We start from the raw sequence: 27,278 nt of genomic DNA on the forward strand, positions 1-27,278 counted from the left end.
CAACATCCTGCTTTCTATCCCTTACCTCCATCAATTTACACATTTAAAATAATGTATCATTTTGTTGTAAAATGTGGAGATTCATATCATTAACAGATAAAATAGTCACCTGGTCAGATGTTTATGAAATGAATGTATTAATTTGATCTGATGCTTGTAATAACAGATTTTGTTCTCCCTTGGATCAGGGTTGGGTTTTTTTTCTATTTCACAACCACATATACCAATTGCTACAAAAAGTAGATATCATTTCATGACAATTCTTCAATGCCAAATGAGATAATGTATGCATATCTATATCACTGTTATGCTCTGTGGGATGTGTGCACTAAAGCATTCTAGATGAAATCCGTATCACTAAATACTGGGGAAATCACTCTTTTATGTGAATTCAAATGGAAATTTAGAAGGTTACCCATGATCAGATTATAACATATTTTTGCAAAAAAAAAAAAAAAAAAAATCTTGCCCAACAAGATTTGTCCAACAGGATAATGATTCTCCTAATTTCATCTTCTCATATGTTATTTCAGTACCAGTTTATGAGGGTGAGCCAGTGCTGTACATTCCCTAAACTTTTTACCTTCCCACTGTGCTTCAGTAGCCCACCTGAGCCTCTTAAGTCATTCTATCAGAAAATAAACAGCAAACCTATCCTAAGGTGCAGCAGCTCTCCACCAAAGAGAAACAACATAACACAAAAAGAAAATGCATGAACCTAAAGGAGTGAAAAAGATGTGGAAGACATCTGCCTTTGAACTTTTTCCTGCTGGCTTCAGAGGACTTCTGTTAACTTGTACATTCTCAAGTTATTCTTGTTTTGGTAATTCTTGATATAAGCTCAATATAGTATTCTGTACGCTGGCAATATAATTTCTAGATATATAATCACTGTAGTAGAATACCATCACGTAACCTGCAAGTGTACAGATCGGCAGGATCCTTCATCCATGACCACTTTTGGGGGTTGGCAGGATCCCTCATCAATGATCACTTTCAGGATCTTCACCAATGAAGCTCTGCTTTTCAGGTGCCAGTAATATCTTCATCAGAACCAGCAGAAAAGCGATGGAGAATGGAGGCACCCATGTGGCAGGTTAGGTCAGGACTGGATGTGGGACATACCATTTCTGCTCAGGTTCTTTCGATTAGAACTGAATACCATGCCCATAGCTGCTTGTAAGGAAGGTTGAGAAATGTGGTCTAGCCTAAGAAGAGAAATGAATTATGATAAACGGCTCTCAGTCTCTACCACAAGCTTATATTCTAGAAAGTAATTCTAGTTACTCATGTCTTAATTATTATTGAGTGAATTCACTTGAAATGCATTGTCATTAGAGTGCTTTTGATTAAACAAAGACATAGTTCAACTAATGAGTTACTCTTTTCTGAAATCCAGTAGTTTCCTTATGTAAGAACAAGAACAATTTCATAAGCAATTAGTGCATATACAGATTTTCATTTCTCTTTTTCTTTACTAGGACGGACATATAATGACCTGAACCAATATCCCGTGTTTCCATGGGTATTAACAAACTATGAATCAGAAGAATTGGATTTGACTCTTCCAGGAAATTTCAGAGATCTATCAAAGGTAACTTTCAAATATATAAAAGTCAGTTTTCTTCATAAAACTTTATTCTAAAAGCATTTCTACCAGATATATCTCCAATATATCCAATATATATCCAATTAATGTTTGTAAGAAAGTAAACCTGGGTCTTCTTATTTTGTGGTTAACATCTAAATCTCATCAATTCTTAGCATAGGTTTTTTTTTTAATTTTTTTTAATTTTTTTATTGTTATGTTAATCACCATATATTACATCATTAGTTTTTGGTGCAGTGTTCCATGATTCATTGTTTGTTCATAACACCCAGTGCTCCATGCAGAACGTGCCCTCCTCAATACCCATCACCAGGCTAACCCATCCCCCTACCACCCTCCCCTCTAGAACCCTCAGTTTGTTTTTCAGAGTCCATCATCTCTCATGGTTCGTCTCCCCCTCTGACATACTCCCCTTTTCTTCCTCTCCTGTTATCTTCTTCTTTTTCTTTTTTCTTAAAATATGTTGCGTTATTTGTTTCAGAAGTACAGAACTGTGATTCAACAGTCTTGCACAATTCACAGCGCTCACCGTAGCACATACCCTCCCCAATGTCTATCACCCAGCCACCCCATCCCTCCCACCCCCCACCACTCCAGTAACACTCAGTTTGTTTCCTGAGATTAAGAATTCCTCATATCAGTGAGGTCATGTGATACATGTCTTTCTCTGATTGACTTATTTCACTCAGCATAACACCCTCCAGTTCCATCCACGTCGTTGCAGATGGCAAGATCTCATTCCTTTTGATGGCTGCATAATATTCCATTGTGTATATATACCACATCTTCTTTATCCATTCATCTGTCGATGGGCATCTTGGCTCTTTCCACAGTTTGGCTATGGTGGACATTGCTGCTATAAACATTGGGGTACACGTACCCCTCATCAATTCTTAGCATAGGTTTTAAGCTACAAGAAGATAAATTAGTTCTAGCATAGGCAAAATGCAATACATATTTGAGAAAGAGCAAATGTAAGGGGAGGTTGCTCATATATCTTTGGTTTTAAAGGTCAAGGTAAAAAACCTGAAATTAGAACAAAGTATGGTTGCAAATTATTTCTGTGATATATTTCTTAGGTGATAAGACATGTAATCTTGACCATAATGCACACACACACACACACACACACACACACACACACACACACACTATATAGGGGAACATCCTAGTGAAAAGAAAGTAGGACACAATAGTTCATCGCAGATCTGTTAAGATACAAGAGAGATTTGGCCCAAAAACTGGCAAGAAAAAAAAATACATAATGGGGGATAAGAATAAAAAGCAAATTTGTGTTTAGTTCACCTCATTTATCCAGAGGAAACTTAAGGGGGATGCTCAATTATTTGAAGTGCAGTGAAGGACTAGGAGCTAAGCCCCCAAAAAGCTTCTCTGTAGCCTAAGCCGCTGTCAGAGCCAGACCGTTCAGTTTAATATGTATACTTTCGCCATTTTAAGCCTCAGCCCCCATTCACTCTGAATTTTGTTCTCTTTTCTGTCATACTTGGTGACCTGCTTTAGCGTCCCACAGCAGGTTACGAGGCATATGTACGTGTGTATGTTTGGTTTGGGGCAGGGGGAGGGCTGAGGAGCTCATGAACCAGGGTAGCCTAAGCACTGCAGCCAATTTAAAAGTGATCCCACAGATGGTTTTTAATCAGCACACCTTCTCTTGCCTGCTTTCTTACCTTTGAAAACTAGACCTACCTAAGTTGAAGTTTTGTATTCCACCGCTTACTAGCTATGTGACCTGAAGTCACTTTTCCCTTAGCCCAGGTTTCCACATTTGTAATAAGAGAACAGCACTACTGTCCTAAGCCACACAGTTGCAAAGATCAAATGACATGTGCATTTAAAGAATGTGACATGGTTCTTAGCACATTGAAGCACTTTGTGATTATTAGCTATGATTATTACACATGGAATATTTCTTAGCCCGTTTTGAAGCCTGTGTACTAATACTTGCATATTCTTATCTGTCATTCACTCTCTAGTTCTGTTATTTTATGTGACTTCCTTATCAAATCTCCATTGCTAGCTCATTGCTAATTTTAGTTATGATATTATAGGTACAAAAGGGACCTAAGAGGTCAGTTAGCCCACACCTTACTGAGAGTCCCACATCTGGGAGAAAACAAAGTACTAGCAACTGAATTCCAATATGGTTTTCAAATGCAGTAATTTTTCCAATTCAAATGAACCAAACAAAAATCTTGCATCATTTACCATGGGCAAGTAACTATTCAGGCCAGGTAGATGAAAGGGTTGTAATTCATGGGGCCTGCCCTCCAGGAGCAAATCTAGTTATAAAGTATCTGAATCATAAAACCAATCTCTGCAAAGTTAAATAATAAGGTCCAATATTATATAGAGAGAACTACATGAGAGGCGGTGAGTAGTGGTTAGGAACGAGAACTCCAGAGCTAGACGGCCTGGGTTCAAATCCTAATTGTGCCACTTCCTGGCTTCAGGGTCTTAGACAAGGTTAATTCTCTCTGCCTCAGTTTCTTCACCTGTAGAATAGGGACAATAATAATGGGTTTGTTGTGAGGATTTGATGAGTGGATAATAAGTGGATAATAAGTGTAAAGAACTAAAAAAAGTGTAAAGAACTTGTGATAGTGCTTAGCATATCAATATTAGCTAGCACTGTATATTTAAAAATGATATAAATCATTGATAGAAGTCATATATTTTGAATTGTCTTTCAAATATTGATGACAAATACATACTGTTTATTCATATTAGGATTTTAACGTTTGAAGGTATGCACTTTTGACACGACTTGCCAAAGTTGCAGTGTGATCTTTGGGTATAAAACAAAACCAAACTAACTCATAAGTGTGAGGATAAAAACTGCCAAACTAGTTCTTTAACACAATCTCGTCCATATATGTTTTATTTAGCATTATTCAAATGACTGTTACGTACTAATCACTATAAAATATACATATGATACAATTTATTGTAGATTCTCAAGTAGCATGATACACACATTGTATTAAAACCTCAAAAGCTGACTGCCACTATGGCTATGTTAGGTTTTTTTTTTTAGATTACTCTAAAAACAGGGAAAGAAGGCCTTTTTCTTTGAAATCAACTGGAATATTGTGGGGATAGGAAGCTTCTCAGTTAAGTTTCCTTTCCTTCCTCTGTTTATTTATTCATTCTTTCAGTCAACAAATGTTTATCACACACTTCATATATGTCAAGCACTGTACTAGGTGGAAGGGTGTACAGGAGTTAGTAAAACAGACTTAGTCACAGCCCTTTTTGGGAAGAGACCAGTCCTGAGCTGAGATGACGACTCAGGTAGTTACCAGAAATCTGAGGCCAGCATATCTAACAGTCAGTATAGTGGCGACTGTACCGAATTGGAGAATTTATACTTAACTACTCGAAGACATGGGACGCCAGTGTTCTTGCAACACTGTCCCAACCAAAGAAAATATAGCCTTCATTATGATTAATATGGATAAGAGAAGGCATATAGTAAAATATTTGCTAGTAATTATAGATTTTTAGTTTATCCATATAGAAAAGAAGACATAAACTAAATGTGAGGAAATCACTGTTTCTAAAGTAACTGGAATATGTAAACATTCTTCAGGTTTTTAATGCTGATTCATTTAATCTGTGTTCCTTTTGGCAGAACATTTCCCTTTGTAATTCACATGTGCTCTCCTGATTTTATATAATGTTAAATAAGTAGAAGAGGTAAACAGACAAGGCAACGTGAATACTAACTATACTTTCACAAGCATGGAGTCCTTCATGTTGTGAACATTTGAACTCATGAGCTCTTAAAAGATAGATAGCTTTTTTTTTCAGTTCTGCTGTGTTCCATGCTTTAGTAATTTGTTCTTTATATTCTGTCAGACTAACATGATAGGAAAATGTTAGCAAATTAAAGCCTCCTGATGTGTTAATAAATTACTCTTGCATTGTTCCCATGCTTCATTGAATTTCTTAATAGGAACTTCTTACAAATGGGCTAGAAACTCAAAACTATCCTGTATAAAAATCATTAATAAACAAGATTTTAATGTATGAAAATATATCATATTATACACCTACTAGGAAAATGACATTTGAAGTATAATAATATAATTGAAAGGACAAACTACTAATAATGAAATATTATTGTAATGAGATGACCACTAAGAAGCACATGAAATTCTTGTAGGTATAATCAATACTACAAATGAAATTTTTAATAGAGAGTTTGTTAATTTTCAAAATCTCAAGCAAGAATTTCAATATCCGAATGATATTATTAATCAGGAACCTTCTTAAAGATCTCTAAGAGCAAAAGAAGTTGTTCGTAAACAAAGATTGGGACCCATGGAATAATTTCTAGTAGTGAATAATTCTAGAATTTGTTTCAGTAAACAACATTTGAAGCTCCAAACAATTTTTATGTTCTAAAGAATAAAAAAGTATTAAAAATTAAGAAGCTGTGAAATATACAATAAATAAAATATACGATCCTAAAAAAATTTTCATCTTTGTACCCCCACATTACACTGGCTTCATGAAATTCTATGTCATCAGTTAGAACTTTTGCACAGTATAGTACTAAAATGGGTGTCTCGGTTCCACACCTCACATCATACAACCCAAAGGAAAAGAGAGAATCTCACCAAAGTCACGCTCATGGAAGACAGAAAAAATTTTCTTCCCTAGGAATCCGAAAAATGTCTCCTTGTGTGTCATTGGTGCTGCTTAACAGGGGTAGAGTATGTTCACTTGAGATGAGCCAAGTGAATCATAAAACCAATCTCTGCCCATGGTTGGAGCCAAAGGATCACACAAGACACCTGTCAAAGGATGGGCTGAAAGTTGACCAAAGGAAATTTGGATTTCTCTAAAGAAAGGGGACTGAGTTGTGGTCAGCAAACAGCTCTCTGTTATAAAGTAAAAAATACAGTGTATCTGAGAGTTTCTTCTTTCTAATTTCTATAATCTAGAGAATAGCAAATAAATTACAGGTTTATATGCACATAGCTACTTCATAAAAGGAGCTTTGCAAGGTGCTAAGAAGACTTTAAAATTTAGTCCTAACCCTCAAGGAATAGTCACTGGTTATGAGGGAAAAACAGCCAATAGGCAGTAGCTTTTTATTACATACATACAAGTTTAATATATGAATATTAGGTGGAATCAGAGATAAATTTGCCATAAAGCTCATGAAGCTTAAACTTCAAAGCCCCTCAAGTTTCAGGGGCTTCGTATTCCTTGCCCCTCATTTTATGTTCATAGTCCTGGGTTTATTTTCTTAGCGAGCCCCTCTCCAGCAAATTCTTAAGCTCTCTGAACTTCTCTCTCCTCTTCTTTAATATGAGCACAGTAATATTTACATAAGACGGTTGCAGAAAGAATTAAATGCACTAAGGTAGGAAAGGCACCTTGTGGCATGCCTGGTTCACTAGCGGCATTCAGTGACTGGTAGCTGCAAAGCAAATTTCCATAACTGTCAGCTGAGGGTTCACGGTCTTTGGTATGATTGAAAAAAATACAGGGAAAGATTGCTTGATTTAATTTTGTTCTAATAAAATAAAAAACAATACCTTTTAATAAAATAATAAAGTCAGATTTTCATGCAATAAGTGATTGCTTTTGCATCTCTTTAAATTGTCAACTTCTCAGAACCGTAAACATCGAGATACTGAAGTAAATATTTATTGAAACTTGAGAGGCACATATATTTAGACTGAACTATTTTATTATATTTATAATATACATATTCTTTCTTTAACCCAGTTCAGTGAATGAAGAGCACAGGAACAATGAAAGTTTTTTATCAGTAAAATTTATTGGACCCCTCATTTGATTAGACCTCATAGTCACAAGCTTTATTTATTACATGTACAGGTTAGAGGTTATGTTTATCATTTGGCATGATGGACAGCAAATGAAACAATCTGTCATTGACTTATCTCTTCAGTACTCAACCAACAGCCAGTGTAGACAAGTTTTCCCTCCATGCATCCAGATTTTCCTTATGGAGATGTGACCTCATGGTGAAATCTATCTTAAAACATGATACACACTGGTGCTTCAGTTATTTACATATAGTCATAGGAACTTTGCTCTTAAATTACAGTGGTTACATGACTTTGACATGAAGCACAACTTCTGCTCATTAAAGTGTAAATGGAATTTTCCTATTTCCCAGTCATGCCCTCTGATAAATGAAATAGTTTCATCACAAAGCCAAGTCCTGCTAATATTGACATGAGCATAAGACATCACACACACACACACCCATTCACTGAGTGGAAAAAATATATTTTGTTAACACAGAAGTTGATTGACTGACAGATGATGATAAGCATAACCATTTTCCCAAATTATTATGCCACTTAAAAAAAGGAAGTGATAATGCCTTGAGGCTTTGAAATGTGAGAATGCAAATAGATGCACTGAAGTGTGAATACTCTTCAGCCATGCACCCTTGATACTACTGCCAAATGTCTATATACCACATAGAAAAGGGTGTACGTTGTTAAGGTGGGGAATGCTCAATTCAGCAATGTGGTGCAAGTTTCCACAGTTATTTTATCTTTCTTTTTCATCTTCAGTTAACAATATCTAAAATGAAACTCATTCTATTTACGTTAGTATATAATCTCCCTAATGTTTAGGTTTTACAACAACACGTGAAGAATGGGCAAAACTATTAAGTGTATTAGTAGCTGACTATGATGATGTAAAACTTGGTAGAAGACAAAAATTGAATGTGTAAATTTATTCTATACCATCTGCCAAAAAACTTACTGCCAAATTTGAAATATTCTAAATATATATTGAATGTCACCTTAACATACAACCCAGCTTGAAAACTGTTTTTGTTAGGCTTGCTTGTATTGCATTGTTGAAGACAGAGTATTGATTAGCAATATTTGGATACTGTCTTAAACTCATGGAATAACCCAAGCCAAGGGTACAACTTGCAAGGGGGGAAATGCAAAAAGGTACCAATTTCAAAATTGGGTTTATTGAAGTTGATAATTTTATTCATTTACTTGTTCTTTCCTTACACAGACTTTTATTCCACACCTACATTGTGCCAGGTACAGGAGATAAAAAGACAATAAGAACTGGTCCATACTCTTCAGGGTTTACATCATTTTTAGTTTACCCAGTGGTATATTATGTTCTTTTCCTTCTAATTGAAAGGAAGAACCAAGTAAGTGTAAACAAAGAAGAGAGTTGGTTCGTAGGCACTGTGGTAACCAGAAAGAGTGAGGTATTTTTTGTTTGTTTTTATCTCCACTGTTTGTTGGAAATACATAATAGGGTGACGGGGAGCTTTGAGGATTTACACAGAAGTCCCAAACAGGTTCCATGCTCTGCCTGCTTATGCTAAATGTCCCCCCTTATAGTCTCTTTTCTAGTGCCTTCTCATTTAGCCAATTCCCCTACCCTTTCAGAGAGAGAGAGAAAATACTAGAGCCTGTCCTGCTTTGAAAACTTTAAGCTGTCAGCGGTGCCTGACTGGCTCCGATGGTACTGCATGCAACTCTTGATCTCAGGGTCGTGAGTTTGAGCCCCATGTTGGGTGAAAGATTGCTTGTAAAAAAAAAAAAAAAAAGGAAGGGAAAAATTTTAAAAAGAAAGGAAAACTTTAAGCTGTTAGAGAACGAACTGGAAACAATAGGAGCACTTCTGTAGTGTATGTTCTTAGACTACTACCTATAGGGAAGGAAGGAGCCTGCTTCTGCACTTTGGTCTCACATCTGAAGTACAGCATTATCAAGGCAAACCTAAGCCAGAGTCAGTCTCCTTTAACCTTTCTTTCCAGCCAAAACAGAAGATCCAATAGCGATGATCTTGAAACTAATCTATAGGCTCGTCTTTGTACTACTTAAAATTTAGAAAGCTTTGGGCGCCTGGGTGGCTCAGTCGTTGAACGTCTGCCTTCGGCTCAGGTCATGATCCTAGGGTCCTGGGATCGAGTCCCACATCGGGCTCCCTGCTCGGCGGGAAACCTGCTCTCCTTCTCCCACTCCCCCTGCTTGTGTTCCTGCTCTCGCTGTGTCTCTCTGTCAAATAAATAAATAAAATCTTTAAAAAATATATTTAGAAAGCTTTTAGAACTGACACATGAAGATTTAAGGTCATTTCATTATACCTCCATTGTTTTAATGTCAAAATCCGTTGCTTTTCACTAAAATATTTAAAACTAATTTTCTTAGGAATTATCCGGGGACAGTGATAACAACACTAGCCAATAGTTGACAGGCACTTATATAGTCAGGCATCCTGCTAAGCATCTTCCGTAGATTTTCTCATTTTATCTTCACAACTTTATGATGAATTGCACTGGCTTTATAGGTTGCATTTCCTTTCATTTGTTACCTATTATTTCTCTATAGTAGGTAAGTAGAATATACTAAAAAAAAAAAAAACATAGTGATTAATTAATCTTCTAGGTGCCCTTCACCTTTCCTAAATGCTCTGCACTATGGACAGCCATGTGATAGGAGCAGAGGATTCAAAGAAATGTACTGAGTGAGCCATTCTATACCTCCAAAGACTTCAGTCGTAATGGAACTGACATACCTATGAATATGCTAATAAATTGTGCCCATCAAAATTCAACTTTGGCTCAAAGTCTCTCTTTCCTCATAATATAATTAATCATGCTTATTTACCCTATGAAAAAATATAATAAGAATTACACTCATTCCCCTGACTGAAATGGACAGATCATCTAAGCAAAAGATCAACAAGGAAATAAAGACTTTAAATGAAACACTGGACCAAATGGACTTCACAGACATATTCAGAACATTCCATCCCAAGGCAACGGAATACACATTCTTCTCTAGTGCCCATGGAACATTCTCCAGAATTGATCACATCCTAGGTCACAAATCAGGTCTCAACTGGTACCAAAAGATTGGGATTATTCCCTGCATATTTTCAGACCACAATGCTTTGAAACTAGAACTCAATCACAAGAGGAAAGTCGGAAAGAACTCAAATACATGAGGGTAAAGAGCATCCTACTAAAGAATGAATGGGTCAATCAGGAAATTAAAGAAGAATTTAAAAAATTCATGGAAACCAATGAAAATGAAAACACAACTGTTCAAAATCTTTGAGATACAGCAAAGGCAGTCCTGAGAGGAAAGTATATAGCAATACAAACCTTTCTCAAGAAACAAGAAAGGTCTCAAATACACAACCTGACCCTACACCTAAAGGAGCTAGAGAAAAAACAGCAAATAAAGCCTAAACCCAGCAGGAGAAGAGAAATAATAAAGATCAGAGCAGAAATCAATGAAACAGAAACCAAAAGAACAGTAGAACAGATCAACGAAACTAAGAGCTGGTTCTTTGAAAGAATTAACAAGATTGATAAACCCCTGGCCAGACTTAACAAAAAGAAAAGAGAAATGACCCAAATCCACAAAATCATGAATGAAAGAGGAGAGATCACAACCAACACCAAAGAAATACAAACAATTATAAGAACATATTATGAGCAACTCTATGCCAGCAAATTAGATAACCTGGAAGAAGTGGGTACATTCCTAGAGATGTATCAACTACCAAAATTGAACCAGGAAGAAATAGAAAACCTGAACAGACCTATAACCACTAAGAAAATTGAAGCAGTCATCAAAAATCTCCCAACAAACAAAAGCCCAGGGCCAGATGGCTTCCTAGGGGAATTCTGTCAAACATTTAAAGAATTAATACCTATTCTCCTGAAACTGTTCCAAAAAATAGAAATGGAAGGAAAACTCCCAAACTCATTTTATGAGGCCAGCATTCCCTTGATCCCAAAACCAGAGAAAGACCCCATCAAAAAGGAGAATTACAGACCAATATCCTTGATGAACATGGATGCAAAAATTCTCACCAAATACTAGCCAATAGGATCCAACAGTACATTAAAAGGATTATTCACCATGACCAAGTGGGATTTATCCCTGGGCTGCAAGGTTGGTTCAGCATCCACAAATCAATCAACGTGATACAATACATTAACAAAAGAAAGAACAAGAATCATATGATCCTCTCAATAGATGCAGAAAAAGCCTTTAACAAAGTACAGCATCCTTTCTTGATCAAAACTCTTTAGAGTATAGGGATAGAGGGTACATACCTCAATATCATAAAAGCCATCCATGAAAAACCTACAGCAAATATCATTCTCAATGGGGAAAAGCTGAGAGCTTTTCCCCTAAGGTCAGGAATGTGGCAGGGATGTCCACTATCACCACTGCTATTCAATATAATATTAGAAGTCCTAGCCACAGCAATCAGACAACAAAAAGAAATCAAAGGCATCCAAATCGGCAAAGAGGAAGTCAAACTCTCACTCTTTGCAGATGATATGATACTGTATGTGGAAAACCCAAAAGACTCCACCCCAAAACTGCTAGAACTCATACAGGAATTCAGTAAAGTAGCAGGATATAAAATCAATGCACAGAAATCAGTGGCATTCGTATATACCAACAACAAGACAGAAGAGAGACAAATCAAGGAGTCGATCCCATTTATGATTGCACCCAAAACCATAAGACACCTAGGAATAAATTTAACCAAAGAGGCAAAGGATCTATACTCAGAAAACTATAAAATACTCATGAAAGAAATTGAAGAAGACACAAAGAAATGGAAAAACGTTCCATGCTCATGGATTGGAAGAACAAACATTGTGAAGATGGCAATGCTACCTAGAGCAATCTACACATGCAATGCAATCCCCATCAAAATACTATCCACTTTTTTCAAAGAAATGGAACAAATAACCCTAAAATTTGTATGGAACCAGAAGAGACCCCGAATAGCCAGAGGAATGTTGAAAAAGAAAAGCAAAGCTGGCAGCATCACAATTCCAGACTTCCACCTCTATTACAAAGCTGTCATCATCAAGACAGTATGGTACTGGCACAAAAACAGACACATAGATCAATGGAACAGAATTGAGAGCCCAGAAATGGACCTTCAACTCTATGGTCAACTCATCTTTGACAAAGCAGGAAAGAATGTCCAATGGAAAAAAGACAGTCTCTTCAACAAATGGTGTTGGGAAAATTGGACAGCCACATGTGGAAGAATGAAACTGGACCATTTCCTTACACCACACACAAAAATAGACTCCAAATGGTTGAAAGACCTAAACATGAGACAGGAGTCCATCAAAATCCTAAAGGAGAACACAGGCAGCAACCTCTTTGACCTCAGCCGCAGCAACTTCTTCCTAGAAACATCGCCGAAGGCAAGGGAGGCATGGGAAGCAAGGGCAAAAATGAACTATTGGGATTTCATCAAGATAAAAAGCTTTTGCACAGCAAAAGAAACAGTCCATAAAACCAAAAGACAACCAACAGAATGGGAGAAGATATTTACAAATGACATATCAGATAAAGGGCTAGTATCCAAAATCTATAAAGAACTTATCAAACTCAACACCCAAAGAACAAATCATCCAATCAAGAAATGGGCAGAAGACATGAACAGACATTTTTCCAAAGAAGACATCCAAATGGTCAACAGACACATGAAAAAGTGCTCAACATCGCTCGGCATCAGGGAAATCCAAATCAAAACCTCAGTGAGATACCATCTCACACCAGTCAGAATGGCTAAAATTAACAAGTCAGGAAACAACAGATGTTGGCGGGGATGCGGAGCAAGGGGAACCCTCCTACACTGTTGGTGGGAATGCAAGCTGGTGCAGCCACTCTGGAAAACAGTATGGAGGTTCCTCAAAAAGTTGAAAATAGAGCTACCATATGATCCAGCAATTGCACTCCTGGGTATTTACCACAAAGATACAAATGTAGGGATTCGAAGGGGTACATGCACCCCCCAATGTTTATAGCAGCAATGTCCACAATAACCAAACTGTGGAAAGAGCCAAGATGTCCATTGACAGATGAATGGATAAAGAACAAGTGGTATATATACACAATGGAATATTATGCAGCCATCAAAAGGAATGAGATCTTGCCATTTGCAACGACGTGGATGGAACTGGAGGGTGTTATGCTGAGTGAAATAAGTCAATCAGAGAAAGACATGTATCATATGACCTCACTGATATGAGGAATTCTTAATCTCAGGAAACAAACTGAGGGTTGCTAGAGTGGTGGGGGGGTGGGAGGGATGGGGTGGCTGGGTGATAGACATTGGGGAGGGTATGTGCTATGGTGAGTGCTGTGAATTGGGCAAGACTGTTGAATCACAAATCTGTACCTCTGAAACAAATAATGCAATATATATTGAGGAAAAAAAAAAGCAGGAGGGGAAGAATGAAGGGGAGTAAGTCGGAGGGGGAGACGAACCATGAGAGACGATGGACTCTGAAAAACAAACTGAGGGTTCTAGAGGGGAGGGGATGGGGGAATGGGTTAGCCTGGTGATGGGTATTAAAGAGGGCACGTTCTGCGTGGAGCACTGGGTGTTATGCACAAACAATGAATCATGGAACCCTACATCAAAAACTAATGATGTAATGTATGGTGATTAACATAACAATAAAAAATTTAAAAAAAAAGAATTACACTCAAAGACAGCCAGCAAAGTATAAATCTTAACACTTTTATTAATGCTTCATTACTTTGGGTTCCATTTTTTAGGCATCTGTGTGGGAATTGTATGATGATTAGCTGAAGTTCACTTGATGCCACCATTTTATGCATAAAATTGCAAAGGGGAGACTTCATCTGTTTAAGAGAACAACATTTTTGGGGTGCCTGGGTGGCTCAGTAGGTTAAGGGTCTACCTTTGGCTCAGGTCATGATCCCAGGGTCCTGGGATTGAGCCCCACATCAGACTCCCTGCTCAGCGGAGAGCCTGCTTTTCCCTCTCCCTCTATGATCTCTCAGCTTATGATCTCAGGGTGGTGAGATCGAGCCCCACGTCAGGCTCTGTGCTGGGTGTGGAACCTGCTTGAGATTCTCCCTCTCCCCCTCTCCCTCTGCCCCTCCTCACCTGTGCACTCTCTCTCTTGCTCTCTCTCTTAAAAAAAATTAAATAAAATTTATAAAAGTTTAAATGTTCATATTTGAAAGCTTTTTCTGGGTCATTTAATTGAGGAAAGCCCCTAACATTCTATACACAGAATAAACCAAATTCTGTTGTGTTTTTTTTTTAAGATTTTATTTATTTATTTATTTTGCAAGAGGGGGAGAGAGAGAGAGAGAGAGAATGAGCCAGGGGGAGGGGCAGGCTCCCCACTGAGCAGGGAGCCTGATGCAGGACTTATTCTCAGGATCCTGGGATCATGACCTGGGTCCCAGGATAAACCAAATTCTTAATCAAACAGTAAAAAGGAGTTAGGGAAGACTAAAAATCTCCATTATTCTCACTCCCCAGAGGCAACAATTATTGTAGTTTTATGAATATTCTTCAAATTTTTTTCTCTGAATAGGTAGCAAAAATATATTACTCATGTACTAAAGGATTTTTAGAAAACCATTGATAATACTATGATGCTGATAATGCTATGATGCAAATGGCTTTTTGCAACCCTAGTACTCATAATAATAATTTAATATTACCTGTAATCCATTCCCCACAAAACTACTGGAGTTACCTTTTTAAAGCCTAATTCAGATCTTGTTTATCTCCTGCCTAAAAGCATTCAGTGACTCCTCTTCACTTACCATAAAATATGTTTCATTTCCCTGATCTGCAAAGCCATATGACATGCCATTACCTATTTTCTCATGTCATCTCCTAATCCCTTCCTCTTGTCTACTGTGCTTCAGTCACACTCTTTCTGTTCCCTGAACATGTCAGTCAGGCCTCCTTAGAGCCTTTGTACTAGCTCTTCCTCTGTCTCGAATTCTCTAATTTCTGAACTGTGTATGACTGACTCTTCTGGTCATTCACATCTCTGTCAAGAGGTTCTCCTTGAGAGATGCCATCCTCATCACCCAGTTGCTACTCTCCCATTCTGTTTTAATTGTCAGTAGAGCACTTATCTCTGGTATTTTCTTATTTACCTAATTGTTTATTTAGGTTCCATCTGTCTCTGCCTCTAAAGACACATGCACACGTACACACACATACACACACATGAAGCATCATGAGAATAGCAACCTCATTTATCTTATTGTAGGGTCTAGAGTAATTACTGACACATAGTAGGTGCTCAATATCTATTGAATGAATTTACCTTGGAGTTTTTTTCAAATCAGCATTTTCAATTAGAAGCATAATATGCAGCAGGATGAGTATATCATTTGTTTAACTAGTGCCTTACTGGATATTTAGACTACTTCTAGTTTTGTGGGGATTTTTGTTTTGTTTTGTTTTGTTTTGCCATTTCAAGCAATGTTGTGAGAAATATAAATATCCTTGTATCTGATTCTTTCCATATTATAAATTCCTCAAAGTGGAATGATTGGATCAAAAGCAAGTGCATATTTAAAAAAATATTACCAGGTTGCCCCATGAGAAATGTATACCAATTTATATTCCTACCAACAGTATTATGACATATCATGGTTTGCTATACCCTGGCCACCACTGAGTATTGTGAAACTTAATTTTTGACAACCTAATGAATAAAAATAGTTTTTATTTGACGTTTTAAAACTTGCCATGTACTTCTGACTTTTGACTGTAAAGAACAGAAAATCAACTTAAACTGGCTATCATTTAAAACAGAAATTTTTTATTGGCCCACATAACTGAGAAATCAGGATTGGTTAGTTCAAGAAAACTGGATCCCAGGGCTCACCAGTGTCATAGGTTGCTATGTTTCTGGTATTTTTCCTCGTTGGTTTCATTTTCAGACAGGCTTCCCTATGTTATAGCAGTGATGTCTTTGTAATCCCACTAGAAAAAGAGAAACCTTCTTGCCCAGATAGTCTCAGCAGAGTTTCATTGGAATAACTTGAATCATCTGCCCATTTCTGCACTAATCTTAATGGCCATATGGATAGAATATGCTGATTGCCAAGTCTGGATCACATGCTCACCCAGGGGATCAGATAATGGAGTCAGCCACCTGAACCAGGTGTTCCAAGAGTAGGGACGGAGTGGTTCATAAAGGAAGAAGGAGTAATGTACGCTGAACAATATTATATTGGATGAGCTGGCACTGTTTTTCCTACATATATTGAAAATTTGCTTCTGTAAATTGCTTGTTCATCTCATTTGCTCATTTATTCAACTAGATTATTCATTAGTTTCTTACAGATTTGTAAGAGCTCACTTTTTAAGGAAACTAGCCCTTTATCATATGTGCTATAAATATTTTTCACTTTGTTGTCTTTTGATTTTTCCTAAAATTTTTGTCTGAAGTTTCCATATGGAAATGTAAATGTTATATAATCAGGGGCACCTAGGTAGCTCACTCAGTTAAGTATCCAACTCTTGATTTTGGCTCAGGTCATGATCTCAAGCTCAGCGCTGGGTGTGGAGCCTGCTTAAGATTCTCTCTCTCCTTCTCCCTCTGCCCACCCTCCCCCAAGAAATCTATCAATCAGTCAATCTTATATCATCAGATCAATCAGTTTTCATTCATTCAGCATTTATTATGTACCTAAAAAGAGCCAAGTAGTGTATCAGGTGCTGCGAACATAGAAATGAGTAAAAACCATTGCCTTGAAAGGCTAGCTTACGGGGTTAAAAAAAAAAGTTGAGCACAGAAGCATGTGTAGGTATGATTTCTATGTTGTCCTAATGGAGAATTTTAAGACTGATGATATATAGCTCATAACTGAAAAAAATGAAAAGAATCCTTGAAGCCTCTTCTCAGGATTCCCAAGCCCTTGGTTATTATACTGGAAGATAACAAGATGACTTCAATATGTTAGAAGCTCAGATGTGTTGAGAGAACTGAAATAACAAAAACAATACCTAGAAGCCAAACAGATCAATCAGCTGTATCCCACTTCCAGCTGTATCTGGCACAAAGCTTCAGCTGGTTCTGTAAAATGTATGGCCTCTGACTAGTGCAGTCTTATTTTTTTTAGCATATTTTTTTATGTTATGTTAATCACCATACATTACATCATTAATTTTTGATGTAGTGTTCCATGATTCATTGTTTGTGTATAACACCCAGTGCTCCATGCAGAACGTGCCCTCTTTAATACCCATCACCAGGCTAACCCATCCCCTCTAGAACCCTCAGTTTGTTTCTCAGAGTCCATAGTCTCTCATGGTTCGTCTCCCTCTCCGATTTCCCCCCCTTCATTTTTCCCTTCCTATCTTTTTTTTTTTTTTAACATATAATGTATTATTTGTTTCAGAGGTACAGGTCTGTGAATCAACAGTCTTACACAATTCACAGCGCTCACCATAGCACATACCCTCCCCAATGTCTATCACCCAGCCACCCCATCCCTCCCACCCCCCAGCACTCCAGCAACCCTCAGTTTGTTTCCTTAGATTAAGAATTCCTCATATCAGTGACATCATATGATACATGTCTTTCTCAGACTAATGCAATCTTGATTGGACGTTTCTTCATTGCCCTCATCTATAATGTGAGGGAGTTGGACTTGTAGGCCTGTAGGGTGCATTCCATTTCTGAAGAACTGTGATGGTTTAGGAATTAAGTAGGCAGTTATAGAAGAAAAAAATGACATCAAGATCAGAATTTCCTATTTAGCCATGAAATGGCATCTCAGTGTTGTGGAAAGAGTAGAGACCCATGTACCTGTTTCCTCCTCATGAAATTAGTTTCAAAATGAATGCTTTGCCCACCTCAAGACTTATGAAAATCAATCTAGAAAGTGGATGTGAAAACAATATCTTATATAAATATATAGTACCATTAGCGTTTGCAGCAGGGAGCACTAGCAATAGTGAGCTCACAAATATTTTATATATATAAGTAGAATCCTAATACCATGAACATGAGCATTTTCAAGTTTTTTTTTGAAATACCAAAATTCAGTTTTATTAATATTACTTTAATTGGACCGCTGATTCCTCTTGAAAACCTTTTTTACTCTTCAAAATTTTAATCTATTTTAATGGCATTGACTGCACCTCAAGTCAATCCACATTTATTTTTTTATTTATTTATTCAAAACAATCCAGCTGTGTGCCCAGACTTTCACATTCTCTAAAGTCCTTCAAATGCTTCCTAAAGTACCATTTACCCAGTTAGTATTTTTTATTTAAATTATCTTTATTGTTCGTTTTCACCTCTCTTATTTAATTTATACATCTATCCCATAAAATGCACTTGATAAAACTTGTAAGGTTTCATAAAAGAGAAAGATGTTGGTCAGTCAAGGCTAAGAGAACAGAAAAGGAGAGAAAATAGGAAAATGTAACCAAAGAAAAAGTTCACACTCAGAAATGCATGCCATAAGGATTCTAACCAGAACTTTTCAAAGAGCTCTAGTTCTATTGCCTTCTTAATAGTTATTATGACAACAAAAAAGAAAGATGAGGTTTTAGTAAAAAGAAACCAATAGTAAACACTGGAGTGAACAAGATTAACCAATTCTGTTTATAATAATATTTCTCAGAGCTTTTCATGAGTAAATCTCTATGAGTATCTGTCAGGATCTTTGTTCCATATCATAAAGTCACAGGTTTTTGTTTGTTTTTTGTATTTTTTCCCAGGAAAACAAAGATTTTTGTGGTATTTAAGACTGAGACAAATTTCTCTCTTTAATATTCAAACGGGAAATTGAGTGATAGAGCAGAGAAAATCCTCAACACCAGTTCTTCAATAAATTCAGTTGTTTTATGTAGATGTGGTAATGTTACACATATAATTTTCCACCAGTTTTATATTGAAATAGTTCTTTTGCAAGCCATGTGGGCTTTATAGCAGTTTTAGAAAATGATGATAATAATAATATAATAATAAAAATATAAATATTTATATTTATATATATAAATTTATATAAATAATAAATATATATAATAAAAATAATAAAGTGCTACAGAGGTGGAATTTTTATTTTTAATTTTTCATTGTTATCTGCATCATTTTCTTTTGTGACAGTGCCAAGTTATGGCATACAAACCGACAAGAACAAAATCATAATACATCTAATAGCAAGTTCTAAACTTTCACTTAAACCTTTTCATGTAGAAACACTTAAAAAGCATAGAGGTGGCTGTTCCTAAAAGCCTACTGTTTGAGAGTAAAGGAAACTGGTAATAATTACTATGGTAATTACAGTAAAAATGGAAGGAGATTACAAAATAAGCTTATACGTTTTATTAAGTAGAGTTTTACTGTTTCACCAGATTTCCTTCCTTATTCATTTGCTAAATCCAAATGGCTTTGACGTTGCATTATTTGCTCAAATTTTAAAAGGATAGCAAACACAACCATATCAGTTTATACATAGGTAAGTAGATCATTATAGGTAGGTAGATGATAGATGGACAGTTAGACAGATAGGCAGATAAATAGACATTATATGTTTCGACCCCATAAGAAAATATGTCATCTGTGATGAAATTTTTGTTTCCCAGACATTTTCAAGCATTTTCCTTTCAGATGATTTATTGCTTCCTGATTACTAGAGCAAAATAATAGAAAAATAGTAAGTACAAACTAGATCATATACATTTTGTTATATAAAATTTGTTTCTAAATGCATCGATAAAAATTCAAAATTGGAAATTCATTTTAAGACGTTACCAATGGAGGCATGTACATACTTTTAATACTGTGCACCTGTTTCCTACAAAGTATTATTCTGTCAAACACTCCAAAACAATGACTTTGATGAAACTTGAGTAAAATAAAAAGAGCAAATATTTATTTTATCCCTTTTCCAGTAGTTGGGGAGAAGGCTGGAAAAGATTGGAGGAAGGGCCTTGTTCCTTTTTCAAGAATGTTTTGTGTGGTCTTGCAGAACAAACAAAATCTCAGATAAGGTCAATCCTTACAGATTGTGCAGCCATTTTATGCACGTGAAAGATCCGTTAGCCTATTCAAGAGAGGACAAAGTATTAAACATTTTAAATGCTTTGAAAGAATAGTCTTTTAATATTGAGGTAGAAAAACACATGTCTGCACATCTAGACAAGCATAAAATATGTTGGCTATCTGAAATGAAAAACTATTCCAATTCAGTAACAGCTCACATTCATTCCACTATAGTAAGTACCCTTTTACCAAAAAAATAATGATATATTTGTTTTAAATATTATTAATATTCTATGTGACATTTAATGAAATTACATTGCCTTTTTATATCTATGTAAAAAGATTTGAGAGATGAACGGTGAAATTTAACACAGAATAAAATGTAAGCCTTAGAATATTTTAAAACATGTTTAAAACCAAAGTTCTTAAACATTTTTTAAATAAATTAAAACAAAGTTTTCAAAAATTTTAAAAAATAATTAAATTGTTTAGTCTTTGTTAAGTCATAATTAAGTTAAAGAAAAATGAGCATAGTTTACAAATAATATTAAGGATAAGAGCCCTTGCAAATAAGAGTTTTTTATGGAAATTCTAACAGACTTTTAACTGCTGACATCATTGTGTTATTTGAATTAGTCCCATGGAACCAAAAGAAAAAGCTTCCAAACAATTTATAAATGAATCTTTCTCTCTTGTGTAACATTATTTGTCCTATTGAAACACTAATTTTCTACTACTTCTCTTGTTAAAATTAAGCCCTGGGGGGAACTTCATAGTTAACTAGTAATATTAAATTTTGAATAAAGGAGTTCTATATTATACTTAGTATTCATCTTTTGTTTTCTCCATAAATATTTATATGTAATAGTATGCATCTTAAAGCAAAATAATGTAGCCACTAGGAATCATGAGCATGGACTCCGTGTCCCATAAACCAAAATCAGACAGAAACTAAAGCTAAAACAGTTTATTATTTGAAATCATAAGGACTATCTGCTAGAAATTCTTTTAATGATTAGGTGTGCTAAGAAGTTTGAGGCAATGATCCAATTAGCACATGCTTTGTCAGGGGGAAAAAAAGTCTATGTATATTGTATCCTGAGCATTTTACTGTGTGCTCCACTCTAGGACTAACATCATCATTGGGATGATAGGAAAGGCCTTAGTGGCCCTTATCCAATGCTTCCTAGGGACTCGGAATTGTCTGGATTATTTTCATCAGCCTTAGGTTTGTAGTTTCACTTAATAAAGAAAATGTATGCACCATCTGTATAATAACAGAAGGGAACAAGCATTCCAACAGGGTTTTCATATGGGTGATTATTATCTTTCTCACTGTGAGTGACCCTCTAGTAAGACAAGGTTTTCTCTAATATGGTTGTCACATGGTCAACTGCTTCACCTTCTCATTGGATTTCCTGTGATCAAGCTAAATTTAGTTCATTATGGTTATTACTAAGTAGGAAGGAAAATGACATTAAAAGTGTTGGTTTTGCCTTGACAGTTTAAACTGGATCATTCCTAGTAATCCAGTGTCCTGAAACTTTTAGTAAAATCCAGAAACTTCGCATATATAAATGATGTTCCTGAGAGATTTTTAGCAAGTGTAAGGATCCATAATTAATATTAAAATCAAATTTTATAAAATGTAATACAAAATTATTTATGCTCTATGGTTAAAATGAATTAATGGTAAATACTTTCAGCATAAAGAGTTATAATATAGAATGTTTAATATAACTGTATTAAGTGAAATGCTTCTTTTCACTTCTTAACAGCCCATCGGTGCTTTGAACCCAAAAAGAGCTGTATTTTACGCAGAGCGCTATGAGACGTGGGACGATGATCAAAGCCCCCCCTACCATTATAACACGCATTACTCAACAGCAGCATCTACCTTATCCTGGCTTGTTCGAATTGTGAGTATCTTCATTAAGTTACTATACTTGTTACTTGTTTTAAACAAAGATTAGAGGCCAGTGAAATAGAAATGAGATTTCAAACTCTAGCAAAACCTGAATCCTTTTTTTAAAATGAGTTTTCTCATTTACAAAATCGGGTTAGGAAGATAGATAATTGTGAGCTTCTTAAGCCTAAACCAGTTATAAAAGGAACCAGACCCTTGGAATGCATCCGTAATGTCCACTGTTTCTTTTGTTCACTGGTGGTTGCAAGCTGGCTCTCTCCCCTGACCCTCTCAATCTTGCTTCTTGGGCAGGATACTTTAAGAACAGTTTCTAAATGTTTTGAAGGCTTCTTTCTGTTTCTTTCTCTTTCTCCTAACACATTCAAGTCTCTCTGATCTTTCAAATAACAGATACACATCCATATGTACACACATACACACAGGCTTCCTTGCGCCCCAACCAACACTGCAGTTACTTTCCAGTTCTCTCCCTTCATAGTCACATGTAAGCACAGCCTCCACTAAACTGCCCATGTCCTGTGCTTCTCTCTCTGCTTTATCACCTCCCATTCAGTCTTTAGCCTGGCTGATTTAGGTTCCACACCCACCCCTTTACTGAACTGTTTTTGCAGAAGTCACAAGTTATGGGGCTAGAACTTCCCATTTCTTCCCATGATGTATCTGAAGAATTTGGCACCATTGTTCACTTTCTCCTTCTTGAAATTCTTCCCTCTCAGGGCACTTAGGTGGCTCAATAGGTTAAGTGTCTGCCTTCGGCTCAGGTCATTATCCCGGGGTCCTAGGATCAAGTCCCGTATTGGGCTCCCTGCTCAGTGGGGAGCCTGCTTCTCCCTCTCCCGCTCTCCCTGCTTGTGCGCTCTCTCTCTCTCAAATAAATAAATAAAATCTTTAAAAAAAAAAGAAATTCTTCCCTCTCGTGACTCCTCAGACAATATCCTCTCTTGTTTTACTTCCTATCGTCCTAACTGCCCTACCCAGTCTCATGCTCAGAATTTTTTTTTCTCAATGATTGTGTTCCCCAGGATTTTTCTGTATACTTTATCTAGGCTAGGCCGTTCAGTGATAAGCTAATGCCTTCCAGCTTCTGTCTTCATTGCAAGCGTTTTTCTTGGGCTCCCGGCTTTTATTTCCAAGTGCCTACTGGATATTTCTACATGAACACCTCATAATACCATGTACACCATTTCCAAAAAGGAACTCCTCATCTCCCTCACAAACCTGTGGTGGTTCTTCCTGCATTTCCTATCTAAATAAATGGTGTGATCCCTCATCCAGTTACCTGATCTAGATATTTTCTCTGTTTTACCAGCCTGTTACATCCAATCAGACATCAGATCAGCTAGGTTCTTCCAACTAAGTATCTCTGCAGTCTGTCTCCTTGCTCTATTAACTCTGCCATTTCCTTAGTTTAGGTTCCCATTATTTCTCATCTAGATTATTGCAGAAGCCCTTAACAAATCTTCTTGCCTTTAGTCTTTAGTCTTGCCTTCTTCAATCCAGTCTAGTTAAGAGCAGTTACTGGAATCAGATGGTCTGAATTTTTTTTTTTGTACAGGCAACTGAGGAGTATTATAGAATATTAAACCAAATCTGTAAATCAATACCATCAATAATGTCTTCTCCCCTTACCAAAATATACCTTAGACCACTCTGTTTCATGAGGCTGACTGACCTCAGAAACACATTGGTAGAGTACATGAAAATGTGTGTCCATGGGACCACATCTTATATTTTCAAAGATTTTTTTTCCTCTACCTAAATGACAGCTTTAGTTTGGAGGTCCTTCTCAAACATTCTCTCTCTTATGGGGACAAATTGAACTTAAAACAAATACAGTATGAGTATCTTTTAAGTAACTTGTAAATTGCTGATAAGTAATATGCTACAAACAATTACTGTTATTACAATAAAAGATTTGTCAGAGTTATGATTCAGTTTAACTGAACAGAGATTTCATATTTTTATAATCTTAAAGCAGTATAAGTAGTTTTAAAAAGTTTAGATTTAACTAGCCTATGAGAAAATAAACCCAAATCTTATTTAAAAAATAAACTCTGTAATTATAAACTAAAGGAAAATACATAAAACTTTATTTTTTAGACCAAAGTTACTAGTCTGATTTGTCCAAAGATATACCTTAATTACATGAACCTGGATTATTTTATAAAAATGTTTCTGAGCTAATGTTTCTTAAGAAATTTTTTTAGCTCCAGCACTTTTAAAGACTAAGAATTTCTATTTATTTTCTGAAGCATATAAGATTTAAATAGGTGCCCGGTTACCCCTATAAACCAATCAGAACAAAGCTCTTTAGTTTATGGGTTGTAATAATTTTTTAATACTCTCCAGATGTAGGAAAATACTTCACACTCACACAGGAGTTAAAGGCTTTTCTGAATTACACACAGGTATATTGAGAACTTAGAGCTTCTATCCTACAGTATCAGCCACAGGTGAAAACAAAACACAAAAACACAAAAAATTACCATTCAAGATCTCAAGGAGCTGGTGTCCTTTACAATGGACATAAAATATGTTCTTATTTGATTTGGGCTCACAAATAGGCAGACAAGAAAACAAAAAGACTAATAAATTATCTGATCACCAAATGGTGAGATCATAAAACCAAATTCTCGGTCATTACCACCACCAATGGGAAATGACTGATTAGCTGTGCATGTTATAAATGTTATAACAACAAAATTAGCAAAGGGGGTTAAAAAAAGAAAAACCTAGAGAAATAGTGTGTCAGTAAAGTTCAAATTCTGTTTGCTGCCCAGAATTCACTCTACAGGACAAGAAAAGACATAGCCAGGATTAAGCGGCCCTTGAGATTTACTTCCTAAGCAGCACAGGTTTATTTGGTTTCATAGAGTTCACGCTCAAAGGGACTTCCAAAAATGTTACAGAAGGAAATTTTTAGAAAGCATTGAAGCCAGAGATATTCATCCTGGGAGGCCTTTTCACATCACCTTGGGTTCCATCAAGAACAATCATTGCTATAAGTAAGCCACTGCCATGGGGAGAGTAAAACACCTCTTCTATTGGTGATTAAAAAAAAAAAAAAAAGTCCAAAATCATTTCAGAAAGAACATTATCACAAAACTGGATTGTTTGAGAATTAATTGAGAGTATATATATGATAGTATTTTAAAATACATAAATTGGTATTCAATAGTTATGTGTAATCAAATTAGTCTGAAGTCAGATTTATGATTCACTAATGGGAGTCCATAAAAATACTTGCTATTAGGGCACCTGGGTAGCTCAGTCAGTTAAGCATCTGAATCTTGGTTTTGGCTCAGGTCATGATCTTGGTGTCCTGGATTTGAGCCCTGTCTCAGGCTCCTTGCTCAGCAGGCAGTCTGCTTGAGGATTCTCTCTCCCTCTCCCACTGCCCCTCCCCCCACTTGCACATGCGCATTGCACACGCACACTCTCTCTCAAAAATAAATAAATCTGTAAAAAAAAATACTTGCTATCAACAGCTTGATTTAACTTAAGACTTTTGTATCCCTAATAAAGCTAAATACTTTCTCAAATCATAAATCATAATTCATCCTTAAGTTGATTTATTATTCCAGTGAAATGAAGTACAAATTTGAATCTGTACAAGAGTATGGCAGGAATTCTGTGCATGTTTATTCTATAAATCCCCTTTCAGTATTATCTACAACAGTACTGTACAATAGAAATATAATGCAAGCCACTTACATAATTTAAAATTTCTAGTAGACACATTTAAGAGTAAAAAGAAACAGGTGGAATTAACTTTAATAAACATATTTGTTAACCCAGTATATTCAAACGTTATACTTCCAACACATAACCAATATAAAAAATTTTGAGGATATATTCTACTCTTTTTTGTTTCTAAGTCTTTGAAATCCAGAATGTATTTTTATATTTACAGCACATTCATTTTGAAGGAGCCGTACCTTGGGTACTCCATAGTCACATGTGGCAAGTGGCTACTGTATTGGACAGAACAGATCTATAGGATTACTTTTATGGGGACTCATTTAGCCAACACATCTTATGCCATGCTGTTATAAATATTTTACATTATAAATATTATAAATATGTTATAAATAGAAGTCTAAGAGCTTACCAAGTGTCTAACCTAATGGCCCAGGGAATTGTGATTTCCTCCCTCCCATCCCATGGAGTTTATGAAGTAGAAAATGCATTAAAATTCATGTCACTAAGAATTTGTTCATAAAAACAAAATCCAGAATAAGTATTTGCCCTTTACCTTTCAAGTCTTTTTGACCCAGTGATTAGACTCATTATTAGTTTCAATCAATATGCATAGTATAACAATGATAATAACTGCTTTAAAATGCTAATCAACTACATACCTCATTTCTTTAAATTAAAAATATTATTTTAGACAAACTACCAGTGAAATCACTTGTCTGAATTACAAGACTCTGAAAAGACTGGTTCCTTGATAGCTGCCATTGGGCAAATGATGAATGAACTATTAGAGTGGAGTTTGGAGTTTCTTCAGATATTAACTCGTATGAAAGGCACATTTTACTTGGAATGTTTTTACTTTAAATCTTACCCTGAACATATAGCATATAACATACACACAGAAGTAATTAAATCTTACCCTCTGACCTTTACGTCCCTCAGCGACCTGTCCACCCTGTAAATTCACTATATTCCACCTAACTATTCTTATTTGTCAAACATTTAATCATAATCTTTAAGGAAGTTAAATAGGTCATTCAACAAAAGTTCATTTATCAATCAGTTATTTGGAATTTGGGACTTTTAAAAATAAAGTATGGGTTTTTTGGAAAGCCTACCCAAGAGCCTATATCTTTAAAAGTACGTATTTGTAGTTGGAAAAAATAGTAGAAACACTTTTGCAGGTATTGTAATTAAAGCCCAAAGAT

General features: G+C 36.0%; 1 protein-coding gene across 8 annotated transcripts in view; it reads left to right on the top strand.

The window, feature by feature from the left end:
* Nucleotides 1-27,278, top strand: part of NBEA (neurobeachin) — a 685,632-nt gene that overhangs the window by 581,076 nt on the left and 77,278 nt on the right. For all 8 annotated transcript variants that reach the window (XM_088021800.1, XM_088021804.1, XM_088021803.1 and 5 more), the window contains 2 exons: nucleotides 1,482-1,594; nucleotides 22,223-22,363. In XM_088021800.1, coding sequence (XP_087877926.1) covers nucleotides 1,482-1,594; nucleotides 22,223-22,363 — 254 coding nt within the window. The remainder of the gene's footprint in view (nucleotides 1-1,481; nucleotides 1,595-22,222; nucleotides 22,364-27,278) is intronic.

The sequence above is a fragment of the Eumetopias jubatus genome, unplaced genomic scaffold (genome assembly GCF_037043125.1).
Source record: "Eumetopias jubatus isolate StellerSeaLion01/CBP00866 unplaced genomic scaffold, mEumJub1_p1.0 scaffold_3, whole genome shotgun sequence".
Taxonomy (NCBI): Eukaryota; Metazoa; Chordata; class Mammalia; order Carnivora; family Otariidae; genus Eumetopias; species Eumetopias jubatus.